The sequence below is a fragment of the Typopeltis vanoorti genome, chromosome 10 (assembly GCF_054136105.1).
Source record: "Typopeltis vanoorti isolate ZY-2024b chromosome 10, IOZ_Tvanoo_1.0, whole genome shotgun sequence".
Classification (NCBI taxonomy): domain Eukaryota; kingdom Metazoa; phylum Arthropoda; class Arachnida; order Uropygi; family Thelyphonidae; genus Typopeltis; species Typopeltis vanoorti.
The window spans coordinates 81,813,349-81,839,686 of NC_143558.1; the positions used below are offsets into that span (position 1 = coordinate 81,813,349).

Here is a 26,338-nt window from a genome sequence, read left to right on the forward strand (position 1 = left end):
TGCAATCTTTTAAAATCCCTTTAGTAATTTAAATGTTTATATTATATCTCTTCTTTTCCACCATCAACAAACTTGTGCATCCCACAAGCTCTCATTCTTTCATCATTGGGAACATTCCACAGATCACTCATCATTTTAGTCACCTGCCTTTGAATCCTCTCCACCATATCCCTCCAAGAAACCAAGAAATTTCCACATCTAGATCACTGGGCAGTAATCCAGACGTGGAAGCAACAGGACCTCATATAGAGGAAAAATAACTTAACTCTAGTTCTTAGTGTGTTCTTCAATAACCAAGTAATCCTACAGCTACATATTGCTAAGATGGCTAAGATTGCCATCTTAGCAATATGCCTTACGAATTTCCACTCTCTACTACCAACATTCCCCAGATCCCTAGCTTCATCATTTTTCTGGGGTGCAGTTCCATCAGTGTGGTACACAGCTTGTAATCTTTTCACCTAAAAACATAACTTTACACACTTTTCACATTTAACTAGTTATCATTATCTTTTTTCCATACAGTTAACCTACTTAAATCATCCTGCAAGGTCTTATTAACTACCTTGATAAACTATTACATTACATAATTTGGTGTCATTAGCAAACAACTAAATATTTCACTTCAAATCATTCTTTATATTGTTTATGTACAAACTAAACAGTAGTGGTCCAAGCACAAAGCCTTGCAGCACACTGCTAGTCACCTGCTTTTTCCTGAATTCTGCTTTGCCATATACTACTCTTCGACATAGTTCCATCAGCCATCCTTATATTCATGTCACCAGTTCATCCATCCCTATTTGTTTCCAGTTTGTATAAAAGAGTTCCATGTGGTATGCTCTCAAATGTCTGCAAAATCCAGCAGTAACATCGCATAACCATTCCCTATATCCAACTCAGTTGTCACTCTATTATAAAAAGAGTTTGTAAATTACCAAGGCACACCCAATCCTTCACAAGACTAAAGCTGCCATCCATAGAGTATCATATTCTTATCCACCCATGCTTGAATTTTATCTTTGATCAACTTTTAAAATACTTTTACTACCACTTCCAAGATATTGATTGATTTATAATTTGTTCCTACACTCTTTGGGGTTCCTTTATGCATTAGAACTATTTTGCCCTCCTTCCACTCCCTAGGGAGTGGAAGGAGGGCAAAATGTGTAATGTGCAAAGGAATTGCTTCAGAGCTGACTTAAGTTAAACAGCTTAGTCAGAAGCAATTCCTTTGCACATTGTCATAATACTTGAGGTGATATCCCATCTAATCCCACAGCCATATTTGCATCAAGATTCTCCAATATCCAAAGTACTTAAAATTCATCAACTGCTGTTCTCACATCAGTTCTTGTCACATCTGTTACATTAGTATTGTGCACCCACATGAGAGTCCCAAGAAAGATTAAGGGATGAACATGTGGCATCAATAGTAGTATCACATGAAAAATGAGGAGATTAGGAAAGAACTTGACATTCTTAGCATTAGGAATGTGTTAGCAAAGCTAATCTCAGGTGGTATGGCCACTTAAACAGAATGGGATAGGAAATATTAGTAAAACAGTTGTTCTTTACTAGGATGGCAGGAAAAAGACCTAGAGGAAGATCAAGATCTCTGTGGATTTATACAGTAAAAGTGCCTTAGAAGTAGAAATATATGATCTGATAATATCGGAATGTTGATAGATAACAGGTTAATTTGGAGGAAAATTGTTGAAAGGAAGTTAATAATGATATAACCTTTTTCATGTGATACTATCATAATATCCTTATACCCCCTGAGGGTATATGACAGGAATCTGATGATGATGTATTTGAGCTTTAGCACAGCTGTTGCCTGTTTTATTATTTTTATCATCAAAGACCTCCAGAGAATGAAGGACACATTGAGGAAGTCCATATAGCACCCACACCAGCTGTCATTCGTTGTCTTACTCATTTACACTAGATACACTCACCACTTCAACAGGTAAACTGCTCCTCTCACTCACTGCACTGTGAGAAAAATATCTAGTTTTAACCCCTTTCTTCACCGTCACAGCAAACTTAACTTTTACACCTTGTCCTCTCTTCATCTTCCATATAGATGAAAAATGTAATATTTTTATCTCTGTGTTGTATTTGGTCACTTCTTAAATATTAAACTGGAACTTTATATTGGCTTTATTAGTTGACCAGAGATTTTGTAAAATATATACAAGAAATTGTCTACAAGTTTCACCAGCAATTCTGTCTGGCTTCTTCAGGACATGTGTAACGGTACATGGAACTAACGTTCGCTAGTAAAAAAGAAGAATGGAGTAACACACTCAAATAAATTAAATTAAAACGACACATAACACCATAAGCATGGAACATGGTGTATCAGTCATTGTTTATTGAGCATTTTATATAGTTTTTAGTGAAATGAAATTCTGGTAAGCTGAGCGAACTTATTAGGCTTTTTCAGATGTCTTTCAGAATAATTCCTTGATTTCTGTTTAAATTTTTAAATAAAGTTTATTCAGCTGGTATCCTCCCAGTAGAATGGAAAAAAAAAAAGCAATTATGATTCCTATCTTTAAAAAGGGTAATAGAGATGACCCTAAAAACTATAGAGGTATCAGGTATACTAAATTCCTGTTACAAAATATATAGCAGAATCTTAAATAGCAAACTAATGAAATATTCTAAAAACTTTATTTTAGAAGTTCAGAATGGATTTAGAAAAGGACGTTCATGTATAGACCCTGCCTTTTGCTTAAAATTAATAATAGAGAAAAGAAGAGAATACAATTTAGAAACACATATTGCATTTATTGACTTTGAAAAAGCATTTGACAAAGTTAAAAGAAACATATTATTTAACATATTAAAAGAAAGACAAATGCCAAATAATATCCTAAAAGCTATCACAAGTATATATGAAAATAATCAAATACAAATAAGATTAAATCACTAGCTATCATATACGAGAGAGATAAACCAAGGGGGGTCCGACAGGGATGTCCCCTCTCAGCAACTCTTTTTAATATTTACTTAAATGAAATAATAATAAAATGGAATAAAAATTTACATCAAGGAATTAAACTTTATCCTACAGTAAACTTAAACACTCTCCTTTTTGCCAGTGACCAAATAATAATTACAAATTCTGAAGATAACTTACAGAAAGCTATTTTAGATCTAAATGAGATAGCCAAAGATTATGGCATGATAATATCAACTGAAAAATCAAAAACTACGGCCTTTAAAGGACAAGATCCAACAAGAACTAAAATAATAATAGATAACAAGATCTTAGAACAGGTGAATTCATTTAACTACCTAGGATGTATGATCACATATGAAAAAGAAAAAGATATAAACGTAAAAATTACAAAATATTTAAAAATAACAGGTGTAATTAACTCTATATTTAAACCAAACCTAATTCAAAAACAAACCAGACTAAAAGTATACAATACATTAGCCCTACCAGTCTTAATGTATAGAAGTGAAATCTGGACAATAAAACAAAAAGACAAACAAGACTAATAACAGCAGAAATGAAGTTTATGAGAAAAACTGCAAAGTATACACTATTTGATCACAAAAGAAATGAAGATATTATGAAAGAATTAAATCAAGAACCAGTAATAGAAAAAATTAAAAAATATAAACATAAATGGATGGAACATGTTCAAAGAATGAAAACAGAAAGATTACCAAAACAAGCCTTAAAGTACAAGCCATTAGGAAAAAAGAAAACCAGGACATCCTCTTAAACAATTCAACGATGACTAGGCCGGAACAGGCCATGCTAGGCCTAAATCCTTGATACGCATGATGATGATGATATAGTTTTTAGCAAAATAAAATTCTGGTAAGCTGAGCAAACTTATTAGGCTTTTCCAGATGTCTTTCAGAATTATTCCTTGATTTCTGTTTAGATTTTCTACAGAGCAGAGTACAATGGCAGCTTCTTTGAAGTTTCTACATTGAAAATCCTTTTCTATATAGGGCATGGAGCTTTTATCCCAATCGATGGTGTGGTTAGAGATCGAAAAGTGATGGGCTAATCCTGAAATATCTGTTCTGTTGTTGTTCACGTCTCCTACATGTTCTTTTTTCGAAATTCGTGGCTTCTCGATGTTTGCCCTATGTATTTTAATTCTCAGGAACATGGAATGTTGTATACACCACCATATTTGAAGAAGGCATTAATGTCCTTTGTTGATCTTAAAATATGGTGTATTGTCTGAACAGGTTCTGAAAGCAACTCTGATGTTGAAAGACTTAAGTAGTTTGGCAATTTTTGTTTTCACTGAGCCTGCATAAGGGATGACAATGGATGATATATATTGCGTGACAGAAGGTTGCCGTTGTGGAGGGTTTCTATGAAGAATCTTTTTGATTATATTTCTTGGGTAACCGTTGTTTACTAGGGTCTGAGATATGAGAGTGAGTTCATCAAGAAGATCTTTTTCTTCTGAGATAATGTTGGTTGCTCTATTCTTAAGCGTACGTATTATGCTGAGTTTCTGTGCCATATGGTGAGTCAATCTGAAGTGCAGGTAACATCCAGTGTGTGTTGGTTTTCGATAGATCGTGAGCTGGATTTGTTCATCCTCTTGTTTCTTGACTAACGTATCTAGAAAAAGCAGGTGGCTATTCTTTTCAAGCTCTAACGTGAACTGTATTTTTTGATGGAAGGAATTTATTTTTGTAAGAAATTCAAATAAGGTTGTTTCTGTGCCTCTCCAAATTATGAAAACATCATCAACATATCTCCACCAAACCAGTGGCTTTGAAATAATTTGATTTGAGGCAATGACGAAAAAGCTGAGCTGTGCCATGTGGATAGAGATTGTCTAGGATATCAATAACTTCTTCAACAGGTACGTTTTTAAATAACGAAACCACGTCTAACCTTGCAAGGATGACTGTTTTTAAGATGGAGATACCTTTACATTTTTCAGTGAAATGCTTAGAATTCTTTATGAATGAATCTGATTTTTTTATATTCTTTCAATAGACAAACTAGGTGTTTGGCTAATAGACATGTAGGAGAATTTCTTCCTTCGACGATCGGGTGGAGCGGAACTCCAATTTTGTGCACTTTTGTTTCACCATATAAGCGTGGCGTCAGTGGGTGTAGAGATTTCAGACTTCGTTGTAAGCCTAAAGACCAACTTGTCATGCTCCATAATAGGTTAATAGTCTCTTTTTGATTTTTTAAAGTTGGATCGTCGATGGTAGAAATTCTCCTACATATCTATTAGCCAAACACCTAGCCCATCTATTGAAAGAAAATATACAAAAATCAGATTTATTCATAAAAAATTCTAAGCATTTCACTGAAAAATTAAAAGGTATCTCCATCTTAAAAACAGACATCCTTGCAAGCCTAGACGTAGTTTCATTATTTACCAATGTACCTGTTGAAGAAGTTATTAATATCCTAGACAATCTCTCTCCACATGACACAGATCAGCTGTTTCCTCAAATCAAATTAAAAGTGAATGACACATTATATGAACAACTTGATGGCTTAGCCATGGGCAGTCCCTTATCACATCCCTGTTCTGATCTGTTCATGGAAAAACTAGAAGCTGACATCCTTTCCAAATCATACTCAAAGCTGTTGGTTTGGTGGATATATGTAGATGATGTTTTCATAATTTGGAGAGGCACAAAAACAACCTTATTTGAATTTCTTACAAAAATAAATTCCTTCCACCAAAAAATATAGTTCACGTTAGAGCTTGAAAAGAATAGCCAATTGCCTTTTCTAGATACAGTGATCAAGAAACAAGAGGATGGACAAATCCAGCTCACAATCTATCGAAAACCAACACACACACACACACACACACACACACACACACACACACACACACACACACACACACACACACACACACACACACACACACATTGGACATTACTTGCACTTCAAATCGACTCACCATATAACTCAGCGTAATGCATATGCTTAAGAATAGAGCAATCAACATTATCTCAGAAGAAAAAGATCTCCTTGATGAACTCACTCTCATATCTCAGACCCTAGTAAATAACAGTTACCCAAGAAATATAATCAAAAAGATTCTTCATAGAAACCCTCCACAGCAGCAGCAGCCTTCTGTCACGCAATATACACCGTCCATCGTCATCCCTTATGCAGGCTCAGTGTCAACAAAAATTGCCAAACTCCTTAAGTCTTTCAACGTCAGAGTTGCTTTCAGACCCGTCAAGACAATACGGCATATTTTAAGATCAACAAAGGACATTAATGCCTTCTTAAAATACGGCAGTGTATACAACATTCCATGTTCCTGTGGATTAAAGGGCAACATTGAGAAGCTTGGAAATTCGAAAAAAAGAACATGTAGGAGACGTGAAGAACAACAACAGAACAGATACTTCAGGATTAGCCCATCATTTCCCAATTTCTAACCATACTATTGATTGGGATAAAAGCTCCATGCCCTATATAGAAGAGGATTTTCAGTGTAGAACTTCAAAGAAGCTGCCGTTGTATTCCACTCTGTAGAAAATCTAAACAGAAATCAAGAATTATTCTGAAAGACATCTGAAAAAGCCTAATAAGTTCGCTCAGCTTACCAGAATTTCATTTCACTAAAAACTATATAAAACGCTCAATAAACAATGACTGATACACCACGTTCCATTCTTATGATGTTACTCGTCATTTTAATTTAATTTATTTGGGTGTGTTACTCCATTCTTCTTTTTTTACTAGCAAATGTTAGTTCCATGTACTGTTACACATGTCCTGAAGAAGCCAGACAGAACTGCTGGTGAAACTTGTAGACAATTTCTTGTATATATTTTACCAAATCTCTGGTCAACTAATAAAGCCAATATAAAGTTCCAGTTTAATATTTAATATAATATATATTTTTTTAATTACTGGTGAAAACCACGTAAAAAGTAATATTGGATGATGAAATTTTTCGTCATCCAGTATCTTTATAACAGTCTTTCGGGAGTTCATAGCGTCTATCATATTTATCATATTATCCCTCTTTCTTCTGTTTTGCAGTAAATTAGCCTTGAAAATCATGTTTTGAAACTGCAGTAAGCACCTCATCACTGATTTTAAAGAAACACCTGGTTCACCCATCTTGGGAAGACCATATACCCTTGGGGATGCCCACAAGAAGTCATAAAATTTTTTTTCTTAAAATCATCATCTCATCAAGAGGCATGAACTGTGTGCTTATTAAGTTTATTAATTTGGCTTACTCAAGGATCAGAAGAGAGGTGACTTATCATCTCACACTGTTCAGCTCCAAGCATGTTAATCAGCCTCTTATCCTCCTCTTTCATTACATCTACATCTGTGGAATGGTCCCCTCTACCAGTTTTTCCCAAGACTACACCTTCTCATTGTTCAAAAACACATTAAGTGTCTTCCTCCTTTTTTTGACACTTGATCACACACAGAACTGATGAGCTATAAGATTTGAAACCTCTTGTATGTGATTGATATTTAAAGAAAAAAAAATTAAATAAAAATAAAATAAATCTAGGAAATATGGAAGGTTGCATGACTGGCATGGTTGTGCATGTAATGACACGAGCATGACTATTTTTGCATTGCATAAACTGTTTTGTTTGTATGCCATTGCAAGCAGTGTCAGAAATTATGGTGCTGGGTTTATTGATTAAGTATGTCAGTTTTTTACAAAAAAAAGTACAGCAATAAAATTATTTAGGAGGCCAACTAGCAAATAATCTTTCTACTCCATTCTCTCAAATTCCTTTGTAAATTGTTGCCTTGTCCAAGGAGTTGTGAATATGTTTGGCTTAGTAAAGAATATATTACTGTATTTTTAATGTCCCTCCCAATTTCAACCCATGTTAAACAATATTACATAAAAGTCAAGCAAAGAGAACCAGATTACATGTGAAAAAACACAAACCTTCCCCTACTGATTCACTTCATAATTATATGGTGTTACTCTGAACCTTAAGAAGGTGCAAAAGATGTTGTCTAGTAGCCTTTATTCAGATTGCTCCAAGAAATATTTACAGGGGAAAGAGAAAGATGACTACCCATGCTGTTCCTTCAGAGAGAGAGAGAGAGAGAGAACATTACTGAATAGAGACACAATATCTAAGCTAATTACTTGGATGAAGATGAAGCTTCAATTTTTTTTTCTTCTTTGAATTGAGAACGGTTCTTAATGAACTAAAAGACTTTCCTGTGACCTGTGAAAATTATGTAGATAGGTGGTTTGCAGATTTGTAGCAAAGTTAGTTGATGACGTGACACTAATGAAATATTTAATCCTATCTCTAGTCCCAATGATGATCCTACATCTATTCAAATGAAAAAGTTTGTAGATACTCATCAATATTGTCTCTTGCTAGAATATTTGCTTTGTGGACTTTAGGCAGTGAGTTTTCATAAGTTTTTAATAATATAAATTTTTAATATAAGTTTTCTCATTATAGGTCAGCATTAAGTCTGTTCCTGTTTAATATTGTGATGGAGGTGGTGAAGAAGAGGTGAGAGAAGATGTGCCTTGGACAATGTTGTATGCAGATGACATTGTACTGTGTGCAAAATCAAGAGAAAAAGTAGTAGGTAAACTGGAAAGATGGAGGAGAGTACTGGAAGAGAGAGAGGTATGAAGCTGAGCAAAAGTAAGACAGGGTACATGTGTTGCAAAGTCGATGGCAGCCAATTATTAATAGAGCTGGAAGGAAATGTCATCAGGAAGGTTAGTGGCTTTATTTACTTCGTTTCCACAGCAAAAGAGGATAGAGAGGCTGAGAAGGGAGAGGGAGGCAGAATACAAGCTGGATGCAGGAACTGGAGTGCTATGTGATAAGAGGGTGCCAGTCAATCTAAAGGGAAAAATCTACAGGACAGTGGTGATACCAGCTATGATGTATGCTATGGAAACTGTGGCCCTGAGGAAAAATAACATCAGCAGGATGGAGGTAGCAGAGATTAGAATGCTAAGGTGAATCTGTGGTGTGATCAGAAAGGATCATCTGAAAAATGACTATGTGAGGGGAATAGTGAAAGTCACAAACATAGGAGTGAAGATACAGGAGGCAAGGTTGAGATGGTTTGGTTATGTGACGAGGAGGGAGGACGAGTATGTGGGAAGAAAGGTCATGCAAATGGATGTGCAGGAGAGGAGGAAGTGGAGATGGCCAAAGTAGAAATGGGGGGGGAGAGATGGTGAAGGAGGACCTGAGGATGAAGAACTTGGATGTGGATACATTCCAAGACAGGAGGAGGATCATTAGAAACACTGATCCTATATATTCTCATTATAAGTTTTTAGTTTCTTCATCCTGGCAAGAGACACTGTCAATGTGTGTGTTCAACTATTTTATTATTACTAGGATCAAATATTCCATTATGTCCTGTGATCAACTGCATTGGTTCACCATGTTACAAAATTGCAAAGTGCCTTCTTAAATTACCTTCAATGTTAATTAGAAAATCTTCTTCATTCATGAAGATGAGCTGGTCTCATATGGAAGTGACAGGATTTTTCTCCCAGAAACTTGGGTTTTTCATCCTGCAAAACAGACAAACCAACCAACCAACCATAAGAAGACACATAATTAACAGACATAATATACTGGCCTCATAACTTGCATTGCTTTAGCAGCAAATCCAAAACTCTTCATGAAGAACAGAAAACCTCTCCCTATTTTTATTGAGAGAGGTTTTTTAAATGGTTCCATCCTCATAGTTCACTGTGGTGTTTTTTGTCAGTTGGAGGATTACTGAAGCGCAATCCCAGGCAGAGACTATCAATTCAAGCCAGTTAACTTAGGTAACCACTTGAGTACTAGTCATCTTTGGAATTTAGTTTCAGTTGATCTTTTGGTTGTTCAGAGATTGGTGAAAAGGAAAAAATAATAACCTTTGGCTACATGATGATATAAAAGAGCTGAGGTCTTCTTTCTATCTCTCATATTTGTCTTTTCTATTCTAACTTTCTAACTATTTTAGGTTATGATGAACATCTCTTTACTTTTTCCACTTCAGTAAAGATCATAACTCTTTAAAATACTATTAATTATGGGATAGTAAGGCAATTAATGTGAGGTCATTAGCTTCTGTATACAAGTAGCCTAGTCGTTAAGATCCTTCACGAGAAAAAATTTGTTTGCTTACACTTGGATAAAGAATTAAATATGAATATCATTTCTTGGCATCTTTAATTTAATTTATAACTAAGTTGAAAAAACTTTCAACAGAGTATACATAAGCAAGCATACATGTAATTTTTATATGCAGTTATATAAATGATACATGAATTTCATTTATGAACTTATTTGTATGTCTGTTTATTTATTAGAATCCCATCCACATATGGTCGTGAAACATATTGTATTGCACCTTAATACTGTAGGTAACTAAAGTTGGATAATATGGAAATTCTACTCTAGAGATTAGACATGACTTTTTTTTTCCAAGCCATTTCAGACATTCCATTTTTATTTGTACCTATTCACATATGTATGTATGCATTTTTTTTTTTTTTAAATCTTGTTAGGATAGTTTTTGAATTACAATTATAGAACAGTGCTAACTAACGGCATTATTTCTTTTAGATTAAAAAAGATACAGAACTCAAAAAGGATGAGAAATGTGATAAGTCTGTTGAAATGTTTGAATATTTTGATCCGGGTGGCCACTGGTGTAAGCAATGCAATGAAATACATTTCACAATTCCTAAAATGTTGGAACATTTGCACAGTAGCAGCCATAAACAGGTATATTTCTTAAATAGTTTAGCAAGTTCCTATATATACAATATAAAGTAACCAGCTTATATATTTAATAGACAAAAGTTTATTTTTTTTTTAAAAAAGAGAAAGAAATGCTGTTACTGCTGAAAATTTGAAAGATCTGATTTCATATTGATATTTCATATTTGATTGATATTATGTTTGTGTGATTATGCTTGAAGAAACTGACAGGCTATGGATCTTAGCCTCATCAGTTTATATGATTATAAACTGATAATCATATATGATCATATATGATTTATATGATCTTAGAGTGTTAGTAGATATGAAGTCAAAGTTCAGGGGTCAGCTAGCAAAGATTGCAAATACAACTCAAAAGATAACTGCAATGCTGAAATGAATGTTCACATGTAAAGATAAGGATGTCATTTTGCTTCTTTATAAGGCCTTGATAAGACCTAACTTGAACTATTATGCTCAGGTCTGGTATCCTGGTTTCCCATTGTGATATATTGGAGAGAGTGTAAAGGAGAGTGTTATAAATGATATCAGGATTATGGAATACTGATTATGAAGACAAATTGAGAATTTGTAGACTGCAGACACTAGCAAACAGGAGAAAGAGGAGTGATATGATTGAGACTTACAAACTTCTGAAAGGATCATACAGGATTTCATTTGATGGAATTTTTCAATTTATGGAGGGTGGGAAAAGGACATCCTTGGAAGATGAGAATGAATGCTTCTAAGAAGGGGAATGAGGGCTAGATTTTTTTCTCGTAGGGTGGTGTGTGATCAGAATGGATTACTATTGGATGTTGTGAGTGCAAGCAGCGTGAATGAATTCAAGAACAAGTATGACAGTTGGTGTGTGTGTAGTATGTGGCTGCCCTTGATGAGTCACTGACTCCCTGGAGGTCTCTCTTAATAATAATATCCCATCTGTGAAGCAAAGAGGTGCAATATTTATTTTGGTATTTTAAATCAACGTGGTTTAGTTGGTATCCTAGCAAGTTGAGGGGCTAAAATCACCCCTCCCTGTAAAAGCTAAACCAGCCAGACAACACACATGCAGTAGGCAGTTATATCAGTTAACTAAGTATCCCATATAACTGAATTATAAATTTTCAAATTTGTAATTCTATTTTCTGATTCTATTATTCACTACTAGAGGCATTATATTCATGACATATTGTGTGTTATCCTGTTTTTATTTGTTTTATGTATGCAACACTGTCTGGATACAAATAACTGATGATTTCAACTCTTCTTTTTTTTTTTTCTTTTTTTTTTTTTTTTTTTGCATGATTTGTTTTTTATTTCCATCTCTTTTAATCCTGTCATTAGAGGTGCTCCAGTTAAACTGTATTTCAACAAGTTCAAAGACACAAAAACTGTTATGAAATATTTTTGTTTCTTTTAAGCATTTTGATGCTGGATATAATGCTACTCTCTTTTCATTTGAATTTAAAATCTGCCCATCTTTCATTTTCACAGACATTATCTGTGGATAAATGATACTACTACAAAAATTCTTTGAAAACAGCCAATTGTATGACCTATTTATATCTACTGAAACCATGTTTATGCCTCTATTTCCACCTGTAAAAAATAACATATTTGTTTAGGGTGCTGAGAAATAACAAATGTTAGTCAAACATTGCTGCTTGTTTTTATTTTTTATGTTGTCTGCTTTACTCTTGTATTTTAAAAGATTTTGATATGGATTTAAACCTTTTATGGCCTTAAATAAAGAATAGTATATTTTCTAGATGGATTTAGACTTCTCATGGCCATAAATAAAGAATAATAAGTTTTTTTTCTAGGTAACAAACTTCTGTGGCATCACAGATGTTGAAATAATTCTTGAAATGATTTTTTGTGTCAAGTTTAATTTTGCAGATTTTTGGAACCTTTTCAGTCTACACATTTCTGCTATCTAGATTCATTCTCAAAGCATTATTTCAATTTTCCTTATCAATATAAATAAAATAGCTTTAAGTATTTTACATCTTTACTCTGAAACAGTTGCAGGTATCATTCATATGGAATAAATATATTCTAACACCTAAGAGGAAAGAAGAAAAGAACTATTATTTCATTTATTTTTAAATAAAATTTTTGCTGTCTAGATATAGCCCTTCATTCTCAAAGCATTATTTCAATTTTCCTTATCAATATAAATAAAATAGCTTTAAGTATTTTACATCATTACTCTGAAACACTATTGCCGGCGTGGTTAGCATATCCGCTCTCCAACCAAAAGACTGCAGGTTCGAATCCCACCATGGGCATGGATGTTTGTGATTGCCTGTGAAAAATGCTGGTGGTGATGGACAGTAGATGGCATTAGTGTAGATGATGATGGTAGTTGATGGATTGAGTGGTGAAGACAGAGAGTTGTAGAGTAGGTGCCCTCCCTCGATGAGTCTTTGGACTCCCTGGAGGTGTCATGTAATAATAATAATAACCAGTTTACACACCAATTACTGCTGGATTCTTCAGGATAGTAGTAGACTAAGAAAGGACTAAGGAATTAAGGTAAAAATTTAGGCTAAACATTAGTTATGCATTTATTTTTCAGTCCTATTTTTTTCTTCTTTTTTTTTCACACAAAACTGCATTGAATTACCAGTGTGTGTTCACAATTTTGTCTTTATTTTCAATTACTCCTCTCCCACATACACACCCATGTGAAACATGAGTGTATGTGTGTGTGTGTGGGGGGGAGAAACCTTCCAGTGATCATACTGGCCCTTTTTCATGTTTTTTTTCTTTTTCCATATTCTTGGCTTCACATCCCCTGAGTAATTTTTACTCTCCTATCTTCCAGATCATCATCACTGAATCCAATGCCCTGCTGCCACATTTTTCTATGCAGTACGACCCTTGGACATCCAGAAGGAGGGATTCTTGTAGTCTCAGTGGTTTAGTCCCTGCTTCATCAAGAATAGTGATTCTAGATGAGATCATTTGGTGATCTTCCTTGTAAGTCCAGGATCATTGTCCAAGGCTTGTTGCTGTGCTGGTATAGTTTCCAGGATATTCTGGACACTGTACCAGCACTTCCACAAGCCTTGGACTGTAACCCTGTTGTTCCACTTTCAAGCAAATTTATTATTTGCTTGAATAGTGAACATCCATATATTGCAATGTTGCCCAATGTGGCAGGTATACACTATCGCACATAATGCTCATCTAACCGTGCCTTAAAGTGATTCAATGTATCTACATTCACAACTTTTGAGAATGTATTCTCAAACATAAAGGAAATTGATTTTCTTTATGTTTGCTTACATGCAGGTACACGTATTGTGAATTTAGATTGGCAAACATGATTGTTAATTGATTTCCAAAATTTCAATAGCTGCTGAAAAGTAGCAGTGGCAATTGATGCAGTTCTCTAAAATTAGTGTGCTTTTACAGTTCATTCAGAAATATCAGATTCACTTACCCCCCATGATGAATCTCTGACCTCCACGGAGGTCAGAGACTCATCATGGGAGGTATACACTATCACACATACAATGCTCATCCAACCATGGCTTAAAGTGATCCAATGTACCTACATTCACATCACACTTAGGCAATGCATTCCACTTATCAACCACATCTCCATGCAAAGAACCTTCTCACTACTCTGCTTGCACCTTCCTTATATAATTTCCAGCAATGGCCTCTTGTTCTATCCCCACTCTCCCATTCTATGAAAAATCTCCAACCCCTGACTAGCTTATGTGTCTTAAGCATATCCCCCCACTCCTATTTACGAGGCTTTGTAATTTATATTCTCTCAATCTATTGTTGTACTTCACATTCCAAAGACCACTGACCACCTTTGTGAATCTTCTCTGGACCCTTTCTGACATATCCTCATCACCCATGAAAATCCGGTGACCAAATCTGTGCACAATAATCCTTATGAGGCCTAATCAAGGCCTTATACAATGGCATCATAACCTCTTTGTTTCTGCATGTCAGGGTCCTCCGCATCATTGCCATTATTTGATGTGACATCTTCACAACTTGTGCAACGTAGCCCCTGAATTTCAGGTCCTTGTCCACCACCACCACTCCAATATCTCTCATCTCCTCTACTTCCTTTAAAGTTTCTCCACCAAGTTTATACTTTGCAGTTCCACTCACCCCATTCATGCAATCTCTTCAAGTCCTCCTATAAGGCCATAACATCTGCTTGACTCTGCATTGCCCTTTTCACTTTTGTGTCATCTGCAAACACCTACATATCACTTGTTAAACCCATCCCAGTATCATTCACATTGAACAACAGTGTTCCCAAAACTGACCCCTGTGGCACACCACTAGTGACCTTCCTCTTTTGGGATACTGCACCACCATATACAACTTTCTGATACCCGTCTGACAGGTAGTCACTAATCCAACTCAGATGTCTGTTATCCAATTCCATCTGTTTCAATTTATTTAACAGCTTGTCATATGGCAGTCTATGAAAAGCTTTTGCAAAATCCACGTGCACTGCTGTATATGCATCTCTCCTGTCCAAGGCATTTGTCACTTTGTTATAGTACCTAAGTAAGTTAGTAAAACATGATCTTACAAGTGCACTTTAACAAATCCATGCTGATAACCACAGAGAATATCATTATTATTAATCCATTTCTGTATCCTGCTTCTCACTAATCTCTCCAGTACCTTCACCACAATTCCAGATATAGAGATTGGCCTACAATTTGAAGCCACAGCCTAATCACCACCTTTATGCAGTGGAACAATTTTACCTCTTTTCCCACTCCCTTGGAACCTTTGCTGTTGCAAGGCTCTTATTAAACAGGCATCCCAATGCTACTGCCAATTCCCTGGAACATTCCCTTAAGATTAGTGGTAATATGTCATCAAATGCTATCACCGTATTGACATTAAGGTTATTTATTTCCTCAAATAACTCCTGCTCACTCACAATTGAGCCATCCTCTCCTATCCTCTACACTTAAGTTGCTCATCATTCCACCCTGATGACGATGAAACACCCTTATAAATTGATCACTGAGTACCTCAATAATGTATTCTGCAGCAGTTACCATTCTACCATTTTCATCCATTAACATCATCTTACCATGATCATTCTTCCTTCTACTCGCCACATATCTAAAAAAAACTCTCTAGGGCTTTTCTTTGCTTATTTTGCCGAATTTTGCTCATACTGCACTTTTGTTTACCTTACTAACTGAGTCACTCTCCTGACTTGTTCTTTATACACTTCATATAACTGATTATTACCATTGTTCATCTTGTACTGCCTCCAAAGTACCTTCTTCCAGATTTCATGCTTAAGCTATTCATTCATCCATTTTACACCTACCCATGTGTTGAGGCTTAAGTGCTGTGAGGACATGTTGGAGGCTTAATGGATTGTATACAGCACTTGGAAAGGATTAAAACAGATTTTAATACTTTCTGTATTTCGTCTCAATCACTGAGACATCTTCAGGGATTACAAAAAAACTAATGTAACATAGACAGAAATAACAAACAATACTAAGCCAACCATATGTGAAGTCCTAACTAGGTGCAGCACCCTCTAAGGGTGTTGTAGGTGGCCTGGAATGTAAGGTGGGTTCTCTGATGATTAATGTTTCCCAAATCTTTGGAAGTTTAATGCAACCATATTTATTTAGATTTGGTTGATTTCTGAGAGCTGCTGCAGATTCTAAAAACAGTTTCTCTTTTTTGAATTTGCTGTGGTGGAGCATAGTGGTTTTTTCCCAAGAGATCCTGTGGGTTGTATTCAAGACATGGTCAGCCAGGCCTCACTGACCATATTCGTGGTTGCAGATGTATGACTTGTGCTCTATGCGGATGGTTTGCTGATCTACCTGTCTGTCCAAAGTATGCCAGCTTACAGGAACAGGGTACTTAATAAACTCCAGCCACTGAGAGAGGAGGGAGCTAATCTTTTGTAGAACGGATAAGGGTAGCAAGTTTGCAGTGGGGCTTAAATGCTGTGTGAAGGTTGTACTTTTTTAAAATCATAGCTATTTTTTCCGATGTGCCACAGATGTAGGGTATGGTGATGGCATTTCTGAACTCTTTCTGACGAGATGACCGGAGAATAGGCGAGGAACTGATTATTTTTGAACTGCCCTTTCAAAGGTGTTCTTTGAAAGGGCAGTTCCACTGGAACAAAAATTGTGGGCTCTCTTGGTTAGAGTTTTAATAATGCCATATTGTTGAGTAGGGTGGTGGTGGAAGAGTTTGTGAATGTATCTGCCTGTGTGCATTGGTTTTCTATATACGGTGAAGGAAAATGCACCATTAGGAAAGTGTACCATATTTCCTTCACTGTATATAGAAAGCCTACACACACAGGCAGATACATTCACAAACTCTCCCACCACCACCACCACCCTGCTCACAATATGGCATTATTAAAACTCTAACCGAGAGAGCCCACAATCTTTGTTCCAGTGGAACCGCCCTTCAACTGAACTCAACCACATACACAACATCTTCCTTCCCTATTCCCCAGCCATCTTGTCAGAAAAAGTTCAGAAATGTCATCACCATACCCTACATGCATGGCACATCGGAAAAAGTAGCCAAGATTTTTTAAAAAAGTACAAACTTCACACAGCATTTAAGCCCCACAGTAAACTTACTACCCTTATCTGTTCTACAAAAGATCAGCTCCCCTCCTCTCTCAGTGCCTGGAGTTTATTAAGTACCCTGTTCCTGTAAGCTGGCGTACTTTGAACAGACAGGTAGATCAGCAACCATCCGCCATACATCTGCAACCACGAATATGGTCAGTCAGGCTTGGCTGACCATGTCTTGGATACAACCCACAGACAGGATCTCTTGGAAAAAAAACACCATGATCCACTACAGTAAATTCAAAAAAGAGAGACTATTTTTATAATCTGCAGCAGCTCTCAGAAATCAACCAAATCTAACTAAATATGGTTTCATTAAACTTCCGAAGATTTGGGAAACATTAATCACCAGAGATCCCACCTTACATTCTAGGCCACCTACAGTTGCCATAGAGGGCACACCACCTGAATAGGACGTGTTAGCTTGTTATTGTGTGGTATTTGTGTATATGTTACATTAGTTTTTTGTAATCCCTGAAGATGTCTCAGTGACTGATATGAAATATAGGAAGTATTAAAATATGTTTTAATCCTTTCCGAGTGCTGTATACAATCCATTAAGCCTCCAACATGATTTTACCTTATTCAGCCTTTTGTTCTTTGGTATACATTCACACATCGATGCTGTTATGTATTTCTTCGTCAGTTCCCAAGCAGTACATATTTCCTTACCGCTCAACTCCTCATTCCATGCTGTAGCTCCAAGCTGTCTGATAAGCTTTTCATAATCACCAGCCTTATAATCCTCATGTATCCTTTCCTCACAATAGTCTGCATATGGCTAGCCACAACCAATCCAGGTGGTCAGTTAATGATCACTCTCACCAACTGGAGAAAAGTGAAATGCCACTCACAGTTACATCCTCTGATGAAATGATGACATCTAAAAACTCTCGATTCTCGTGTACCCTCCTTTACATGCTGCCTGAGATAGTTATCTCTTAAGAACTTGAGAAATTCACTTTCCTTATTCCCAAATGCTATCTCTTCATTCCAATCTATACTGCCATAATTAAAGTCACTCATAATAATTACCTTTCCTTTGTTTACTAATCCAAATTGTTTATATATTTCTTCATCACTACCGTCCACATTTCCTGGCCTATAGCACAACTGAATATGTCTTCCTGTCAACCCCAACCTCACACCACACTGCCTCATAACCGTTGCCACTATTATTTCCTCTTTCATGCCAACCTTATGTGGACATAATTCCCCTGCTATCATCAGCAGCACTCCTCCTCCCTTCTTTTACTTTCTGTCTTCACAAAAAATACTGTATCCTTCCTTTTCTATTCCCGTTAGCATATCATCTTCATTCAGCCATGTTTCACTTCGTCCAATGAGGGACGAATAAACTCAATCAGTGAAACCATTTCATCTCCCTTATTTCTGATACTACTGGCATTTGTAAACAAACACAGCAGTTCATTTTTGGTTATAGACCTAAAAATGAACTGCTGTGATTTCCTCACCACACCTGCCCTTTCCAATCACCTTTATCACTGCTTACCACATACATCTATTCAGTCTCAATTTCCCCACCCACATCACAATATACTTCATCTCCATACATTCACTGCTACTTTCTTTCAACATCCACTCTCTCTATGCCATGTCTCCATGTCCACCCAGGCTCCCTCGTTTCCTTGTTCCTCTTGCATTCCCATTCTCCCTTCATCTCTCATGCTACTGCTGTTTCCACTGCCGAGCACCTGCCTCTTCAGTACTACCACTCCTGATCTTTCACTTCATCTCTCTCTCTCTCTCTCATTTCTGATCTCTTGCTTGTATCACACACACACTACACTCCCATCTAGCAACACTCTCTTCAGTGCACTCACTCTAAAGCCATTCATATGTAACCTGTCAAGCCTGTATAATTCCATTCTTCCTTCAAACACATGCTATACATCCACAAACTGTACTTCCTACTCCTCACACAGCTCTGCTAGCATACCATTCATGATACTGGCTCCCCGTCTCAGCTCATCATTGTCATACTTCGGCAACCCACTGACAATATATTTATTTTTGATATTTTTGTTATTATTATTATTAATAGACCTCCAGGGAGTCAAGAACTCATTGAGGGAGGCCATATTATTTGTACTAGCTGTACCTGTTCTTGAATTCACTCACTTGCACACACAACATTGAACAGCAATCCATTGCAGTCATGCACTACTCTATGAGAGAAAAATCTAGCTCTGACTCCATTCTTGGCAGCATTCATTCTCAACTTCCATGGATACCTTTGTGTCCTTTCCCCACCCTCCATAAAATGAAAAATTCCATATACTGATATTCTCTATAATCCTTTCAGAAATTTGTCTCAATCATATCACCCTTCTTTCTCCTGTTTCTAGTATCTGCAGCCTACAAATTTTCAATCTGTCTTCATAATCTGTATTCCACAATCCTGATATCATTTGTAACACACTCCTTTGCATTCTCTCCACTGTATAAAAATCACAGTGGAAACCAGGAGACCAGCTTGTGTGCAATATTTCAAATGAGGTCTTATCAAGGCCTTGTAAAGAGGCAAAATGACTTCCTTATCTTTGCATGTCAAGATTTGTTTCAGCATTGCCATTATTCTCTGAGTTGTATTTACAATTTTTGCTATATGACTCTTGAACTTCAACTTCCTGTCACTAACATTCCAAGATCCCCAACTTCATCAGTTTCTTCAAGCATAATTCCACAAATATAATACAACATTTGATATCTAACCACACCAAAGTGCATGACTTTACCTTTATTAACATTGATATGACAGCCATTTTCATATGCCCACAATTCCAACCTATTCAAATCAAGTATTGTATATCAGCAGCACTCCCGATTACCCTACCTATCTTTGCATCATCAGCAAATAGCTGTATATCATATGTCAAATTCTTCCCAATGTCATTAATGTACAGTAATAACAATGGACCAAGGACTGATCCTTGAGGCACACCATTGGTTACCTTGAATCTTGCAGATTCACATCCCCATATACCAGTTTTTTTGATATCTGTCAGTCAGCCATTCTGTTATCCATGTCAATAGTTTATAATCCAATCCCATATTCTATAATTTATGCAACAGTATTCCATGCTGTATTCTGTTAAAAGCCTTAGCAAAATCCAAAAGTATCATGGTGTACCTGTTCCTCCTCGTCTAAGCCTTTAGAATTTATTTAGAGAATTGTCCAAAACAAATTTATTTAGAGAATTGTCTGTTTTTAGCATATAAAATACAATAATAAACAAATTTCAGTATTGCAATAATAAAATATTTAATTCACTGTGTTTTTTGGAAGTGTGCTTCTGTCTTTAACAGTAAAAGACCTAAGAGTAAAAGGTGTTTATGCTACTCATTTTCTAAATTCTGCCGTGTGTCCAGTTTCAAAAACTAGCCTTAAATTCCTTATAAAATTATATTACATTTGTTTAGCACTACCAAGAATCACACCCCACATCCAAGAGTATACCAAATGAAATGGAGTTGCAACATAGACGAAACTGGGAGCACAATCATCATCATCATTATTATCAATTTCTTGAAATGTACCCTCATGGGGGTGTTCAGGCTACTATGACATTGCTACACGATTAAGTTTAAATTATTAATCTCCTATCAATAATTTTCCTCCAGATTGGTCTATTACTTGTCATCACTCTAATATTGTTGCATCTAATGTTTTGTTCTTCTAAGGCACTTTTGACTGGATCAATCCACCTAGACCCTGGTCATCCTGGCATCAAACACTTATTTTGCTAACCTTTCCTCTCTCATTCTATTTAAGTGACCATACCACCTCAGATAAGTCATGCTCAGACATTCTTGAATGCAATGTTAAGTTCCTTCCTAATGGCTACATTGTTAATATGAATCTGCCATTGATACCATCTAAGGCCCCTAATTTTTCTAAGAAGTCTCATATCTCTGGTCTCTAATCTTTGGTCAAGTTCTTTATTTCTAATCCATCTCTCAGAACCATAACTTAAAAGTAGTTTGAGCATTGACTTATATACTGCTACTTTAGTGTTTTGGCTAATTTCTCTTTTATCCCATATAAATTTATCCCTCTGGTTCCTCACCATATCAGCTTTGCTTATTCTGTTGCCTGTTTCCAGATTTAACTTGCCATCTTCACTAAAAAATTGTGCCTAAATAGCTGAAATAATTTATTGTTCTATAGGCTCTAGTCTATTTTGGAATTTTCTACTTTCCTATTTTCATAGTTTTGGTCTTTTTAGTACTGATTTTCATGCAAAATTTGTTACATCTGTTATTCAGTTTAGTTAGAGAATCCTAGAGACTTGCACTGGATATGTTTAGAAGTACAACATCATCTGCGTAAAGCAAAGAGTTAAGTTTGATAACTCCGATTCTAATATCAGGTTTAATGTAATTTTCTTTCATAATTGATCCATATAGATGCTGAATAAGAGTGGAGATTATATGCATCCTTGTCTTTTTACATCAAACCATCTTCCTGTATTTCCTTCAGTTTTAACTACTGACTTAAATATAAACTATGCATTGCTCTGTATAATGTTGCCTTCATCTCATATAATCATTATGTTTTGAAAAGCTTTTCTCTCAGCACCTTGTCATATACTTTTATCATATTACAAACCTTAAGTACAGATTCTTGTTATATTCCCATGATTTCTCAACTATTTGTCATTAAGTGAAAATCTGATCTTGATAACGTTTATTGTCCTGAACACAGCTTGTTCTTCTCCAAGTTTCTCTTCAACAATTTTTATTAGCCTTTTTTCAAGTATGCTTACATAAATCTTACTTGGAACACTTAGTAGAGAAATTTCTCTGGGATTTTCACATTCAGTTTTATTTTCAGTTTTTTAGAGATGGTATTTATGAAAGCTCTACTTGAATCATCTGGAATTTACCTCCTGACCAGGTCCTGTGAATTCTGCACTGTTGCCACTACAAAACTTTTATATTGTAAGCAGATTATTAAGATAGCATTATTAAGTTGTATAATTTTTATTTATCTTTGCATGAACAACAACAAAAAAATAAAAAAAAAATTGGAAATTGTTAATTCGGTAGAGTTGAACTTTTGGACAGGATGGATCTGCTGATGTGATAATTGTCATATATGCAAGATAATGCAGTCCATAAATTCTAGTTTCTGTCATCCCCTCCCCTCCCATGTCAAATACACTGAGCAGGTTCTTGGACCTTCACCATTCAAAAATGTTGTAGTAAAAGAGTTATGTAGGCTGGTCACTAGATAACCATGTGATTGAACCCATGAAGAAGGTGGAATCTTCTTGATCAGGGATCCCAGAATTGCCGATTGGTATCCAAAGTTTGGTTCTTCAAAAAGTATGCCATGGTATTTCAAGAAAAGTTTGCCAAATTATAAGAGGAGTGGCTCCTCAGAACCAAAACTCCAGTTTTATAGTTGATCAAAAAAAAAAAAAAAAAAAAAACTATCAACAAATCCAAATCTGATCAAATTCTAGTCGAGCTTTCTAATCCCACCAGGACTATTGAGTGCAACATCATCCTCTGTCAGCCACGTTTCACTACCAGTAGTGAGTGGACGGAATAATTTTAATTTTTAAATTCAGAAAGCTCTTTTCTTGTTCAGATGGCAATAAAATCTAATCTAATCACATCAAAGTGCAACTTCTGCTCTGCTATGCTTCCATCTCATGCTCATCCGATGGTTTTATTGCATTATCACTCAAAGACAAAGCAGAACTCTGGCATTATTCTCTGCTCCAACTCCTATAATGATGACTATGGTAAATTATGTCATGCATTATCAAGAGCAGAGCAGAGCAGCCCATTCCATAGCTCCTCTTGTCTTTTGAAGAAAAAAAAAAATCAGAAAAATTCTGAATAGCTTAGGCTAGGCACCAACATGTCACCTGGTCCTGTTGGTATTCCTCCTGTTGTGCTAAAAATATGTGGAATTTATATTTAAAAAATCATCATCATGCTTTTTAAGGATTTAGGCCTAGAGTGGCCTGTTCCAGCCTTAGAAGTCATCATTGAATGTCTTTATACATTCAACAATGACGTCCTGGTTTTCTTTTTCCTAACAGTTTGTAATTTAATATTTGTTTTGGTAATGTTTCTGTTTTCATTCTTTCAACATGTTCATCCATTTATGTTTATATATTTTTATTTTTTCTGTTACTGATTCCTGCTTTAATTCTTTAATAATTTCTTCATTTCTTTTGTGATTGAATAGAGTACATTTTACATATTTTCTCATAAGCTTCATTTCAGCTGTTATTAATCTTTATTTGCCTTTCTGTTTCATTGTCTAGATTTCACATCCACACAACAGGACTGGTAGGATTAATATATTGTATAGTTTTAATTTAATTTGTTTTTGAACTAGGTTTGGTTTAAATATAGAGTTAATTACATCTCTTATTTTTAAATATTTTGCAATTTTTAAGTTTATATCTTTTTCATTTTCATTTGTAATCATACATCCTAGGTTATTAAATTAATTCACCTGTTCTAAAATATTTTTATCTATAACTATTTTAGTTCTTATTGGATCTTATTCTTTAAAGACCATTGTTTTTTATTTTTCTGTTGATATTATCATTCCATAATCTTTGGTTATTTCATTTAAATTTAAAATATCTTTAATAAATTTAGTTTAATCCTTCATCCAAGTGTAAGCAAAGTTTATGCCTGAAGTATCTTCAGGACTGAGGCAACTCATGGTAAAGGTGGACTAAGTTCTCATCACTTGTCTTAGTATCTCCCATAATGCAAAGCCCATTTCCTTGTGGAGATGTATAATGTTATGCATTAAGGGAAGGGCCACTACCCAGACCGGTTTCAACCTTTATTGAGGTCTCATCAGTGGGAGCCAGAACCAGAGGTGGTGATACTAAGGTGGAAGTAATGGAGAAGTCATTACGAGTTGCCAAAAGGTGTCTCACCTTATTATTAAATTATTCTGGATTTAGAGAAAGATGTTGGAAGTTTTTTCCACTTGGTTATAATAAATTTAGTTTAATCTTTTATCCAAGAGTAAGCAAACAAAGTTTGTGCCTGAAGTATCTTCAGGACTTAATAAGGTGAGACACCTTTTTGGCAACTCGTATAGGTAAATATGACTTCTCCATTACTTCCACCTTAGTATCACTACCTCTGGGTCTGGCTCCCACTGACGAGACTTCAATAAAGGGTCACTACCGATTTGGATAGTGGCCCTTCCCTTAATGCATAGCATTATACATCTCCGCAAGGAGATGTGCTTTGCATTATGGGAGATATTAAGATAAGTGATGAGAGCTTAGTCCACCTTTATCACGAGTTGCCTCAGTCCTGAAGATACTTCAGGTGCAAACTTTGTTTGCTTACACCACTTGGATAAAGGATTAAACTAAATTTATTATAGTCTAACCAAGTTGGTAAAAACTTCCAATTAAAATATTTTTTTGTAAGTTATCTTCTGAATTTGTAATTATTATTATTTGATCATCAGCAAAAAGGAGAGTGTTTAAGTTCACAGTAGGAGAAAGTTTAATACCTTGATGGAAATTTTTATTCCATTTTATTATTATTTCATTTAGATAAATATTAAAAAGTGTTGCTGAAAGGGGACATCCCTGTCGGACTGCTAGATTTATCTCTCTCAGATATGATAGTTCATAATTTAATCTTACTTGTATTTGATTATTATTTCATATATGCTTATGATAGTTTTTAGAATATTATTTGGTATTTGTCTTTCTTTTAATTTGTTAAATAAAATACTTCTTTTAAACTTTATGAAATGCTTTTTCAAAGTCAATAAATGTAATATGTGTTTCTAAATTGTATGCTCTTCTATTCTCTATTATTTAATTTAATCCTTTATCCAAGTGTTATTAAGGAGGGGAGGGAGTAGATATGCAGATTTTAGGGAGACAGTTGAGTATGTGAATGTGTGTAATATGCCCAAGCAAGTAGGAAAGACCACGAATCAGAATGGAATAGTTAGTATAAGCACCAAAATAGGGATGGGACAAATCGGCTTCTGCAATTCATGTATACAAATGCCAGAAGTATTAGGAACAAGAAGGAAGAATTTTTGGCCTTGGTTAGCACTTCCAGACCACAGGTTATTGGCATTAGTGAAACATGGCTGACATAAGATGACACAGCTAGTGGGATTGAATGTGAAGGGTATGGTGTGTTCAGGAGTGACAGGGAGAATAAAATGGGGGGAGGAGTGTTATTGATGACAGCTGATGAGCTGCAGCCAAGAAGAATAGAGGTGGAACTGCAGGATAGAGAAAAGAGCACATTTGAGGCTATTTGGTGTGAGATTGAAACTAGCAAAACAAAATATATAGTTGGGTGCTGCTATAGACCAGGTGATGGAATAGATGGTGGAGATAGTATGCATAAGCAAATAGAAGAAATGAATGGAAGGAGGGTAATTATTTGGGAGATTTCAACTATGGTAACATTGATTGGAAGGAGGAGAGGACACATGAGAGGAAGGAATTGAATTTTATGAGGTTATTAAGAGATAACTATCTGCGACAGCATGTAATGGAAAATACTAGGGGTCAGAGAGTGCTTGACCTAGTAATTGCATCTGAGAATTTCGCTGTAACGAATATGACCACGTTACCACCAATAGGTGAGAGCGATCATAGGGTCTTGACTTGGGAGGTGGCTAAAGGTGTGGAATTTACAATTAAGACAGGGTACATGTGGAATTATTGGACTGGTAAGTATGACAAGCTTAGGAGATTGATTAGTTCAGTGCCATGGCATGTACAACTGCAAGGGTTAGAAGTTGATAGTGCATTGGAGGCGGTTAAGAAGTGTTTGCATGAAGCAGTGGCTGACTGTATACCTAAAGTCCGAATAATAAATCAAGTAGGGATTAAATGAATGAATATCACCATTAAGCTTGAGCTGCAAAAAAAGAAACAACTATGGAGGGAATTTAAAGAGAAATGTGACCGGCAGGCACATGAACGGTATAA

The 26,338-nt window shown here is 35.6% G+C and overlaps 1 protein-coding gene across 2 annotated transcripts in view; it reads left to right on the forward strand.

The window, feature by feature from the left end:
• LOC150102542 (uncharacterized) overlaps positions 1-26,338 on the forward strand; it is a 280,577-nt gene that overhangs the window by 25,896 nt on the left and 228,343 nt on the right. For both annotated transcript variants that reach the window (XM_090399064.1, XM_090399065.1), the window contains exon 3: positions 10,582-10,743. In XM_090399064.1, coding sequence (XP_090255190.1) covers positions 10,582-10,743 — 162 coding nt within the window. The remainder of the gene's footprint in view (positions 1-10,581; positions 10,744-26,338) is intronic.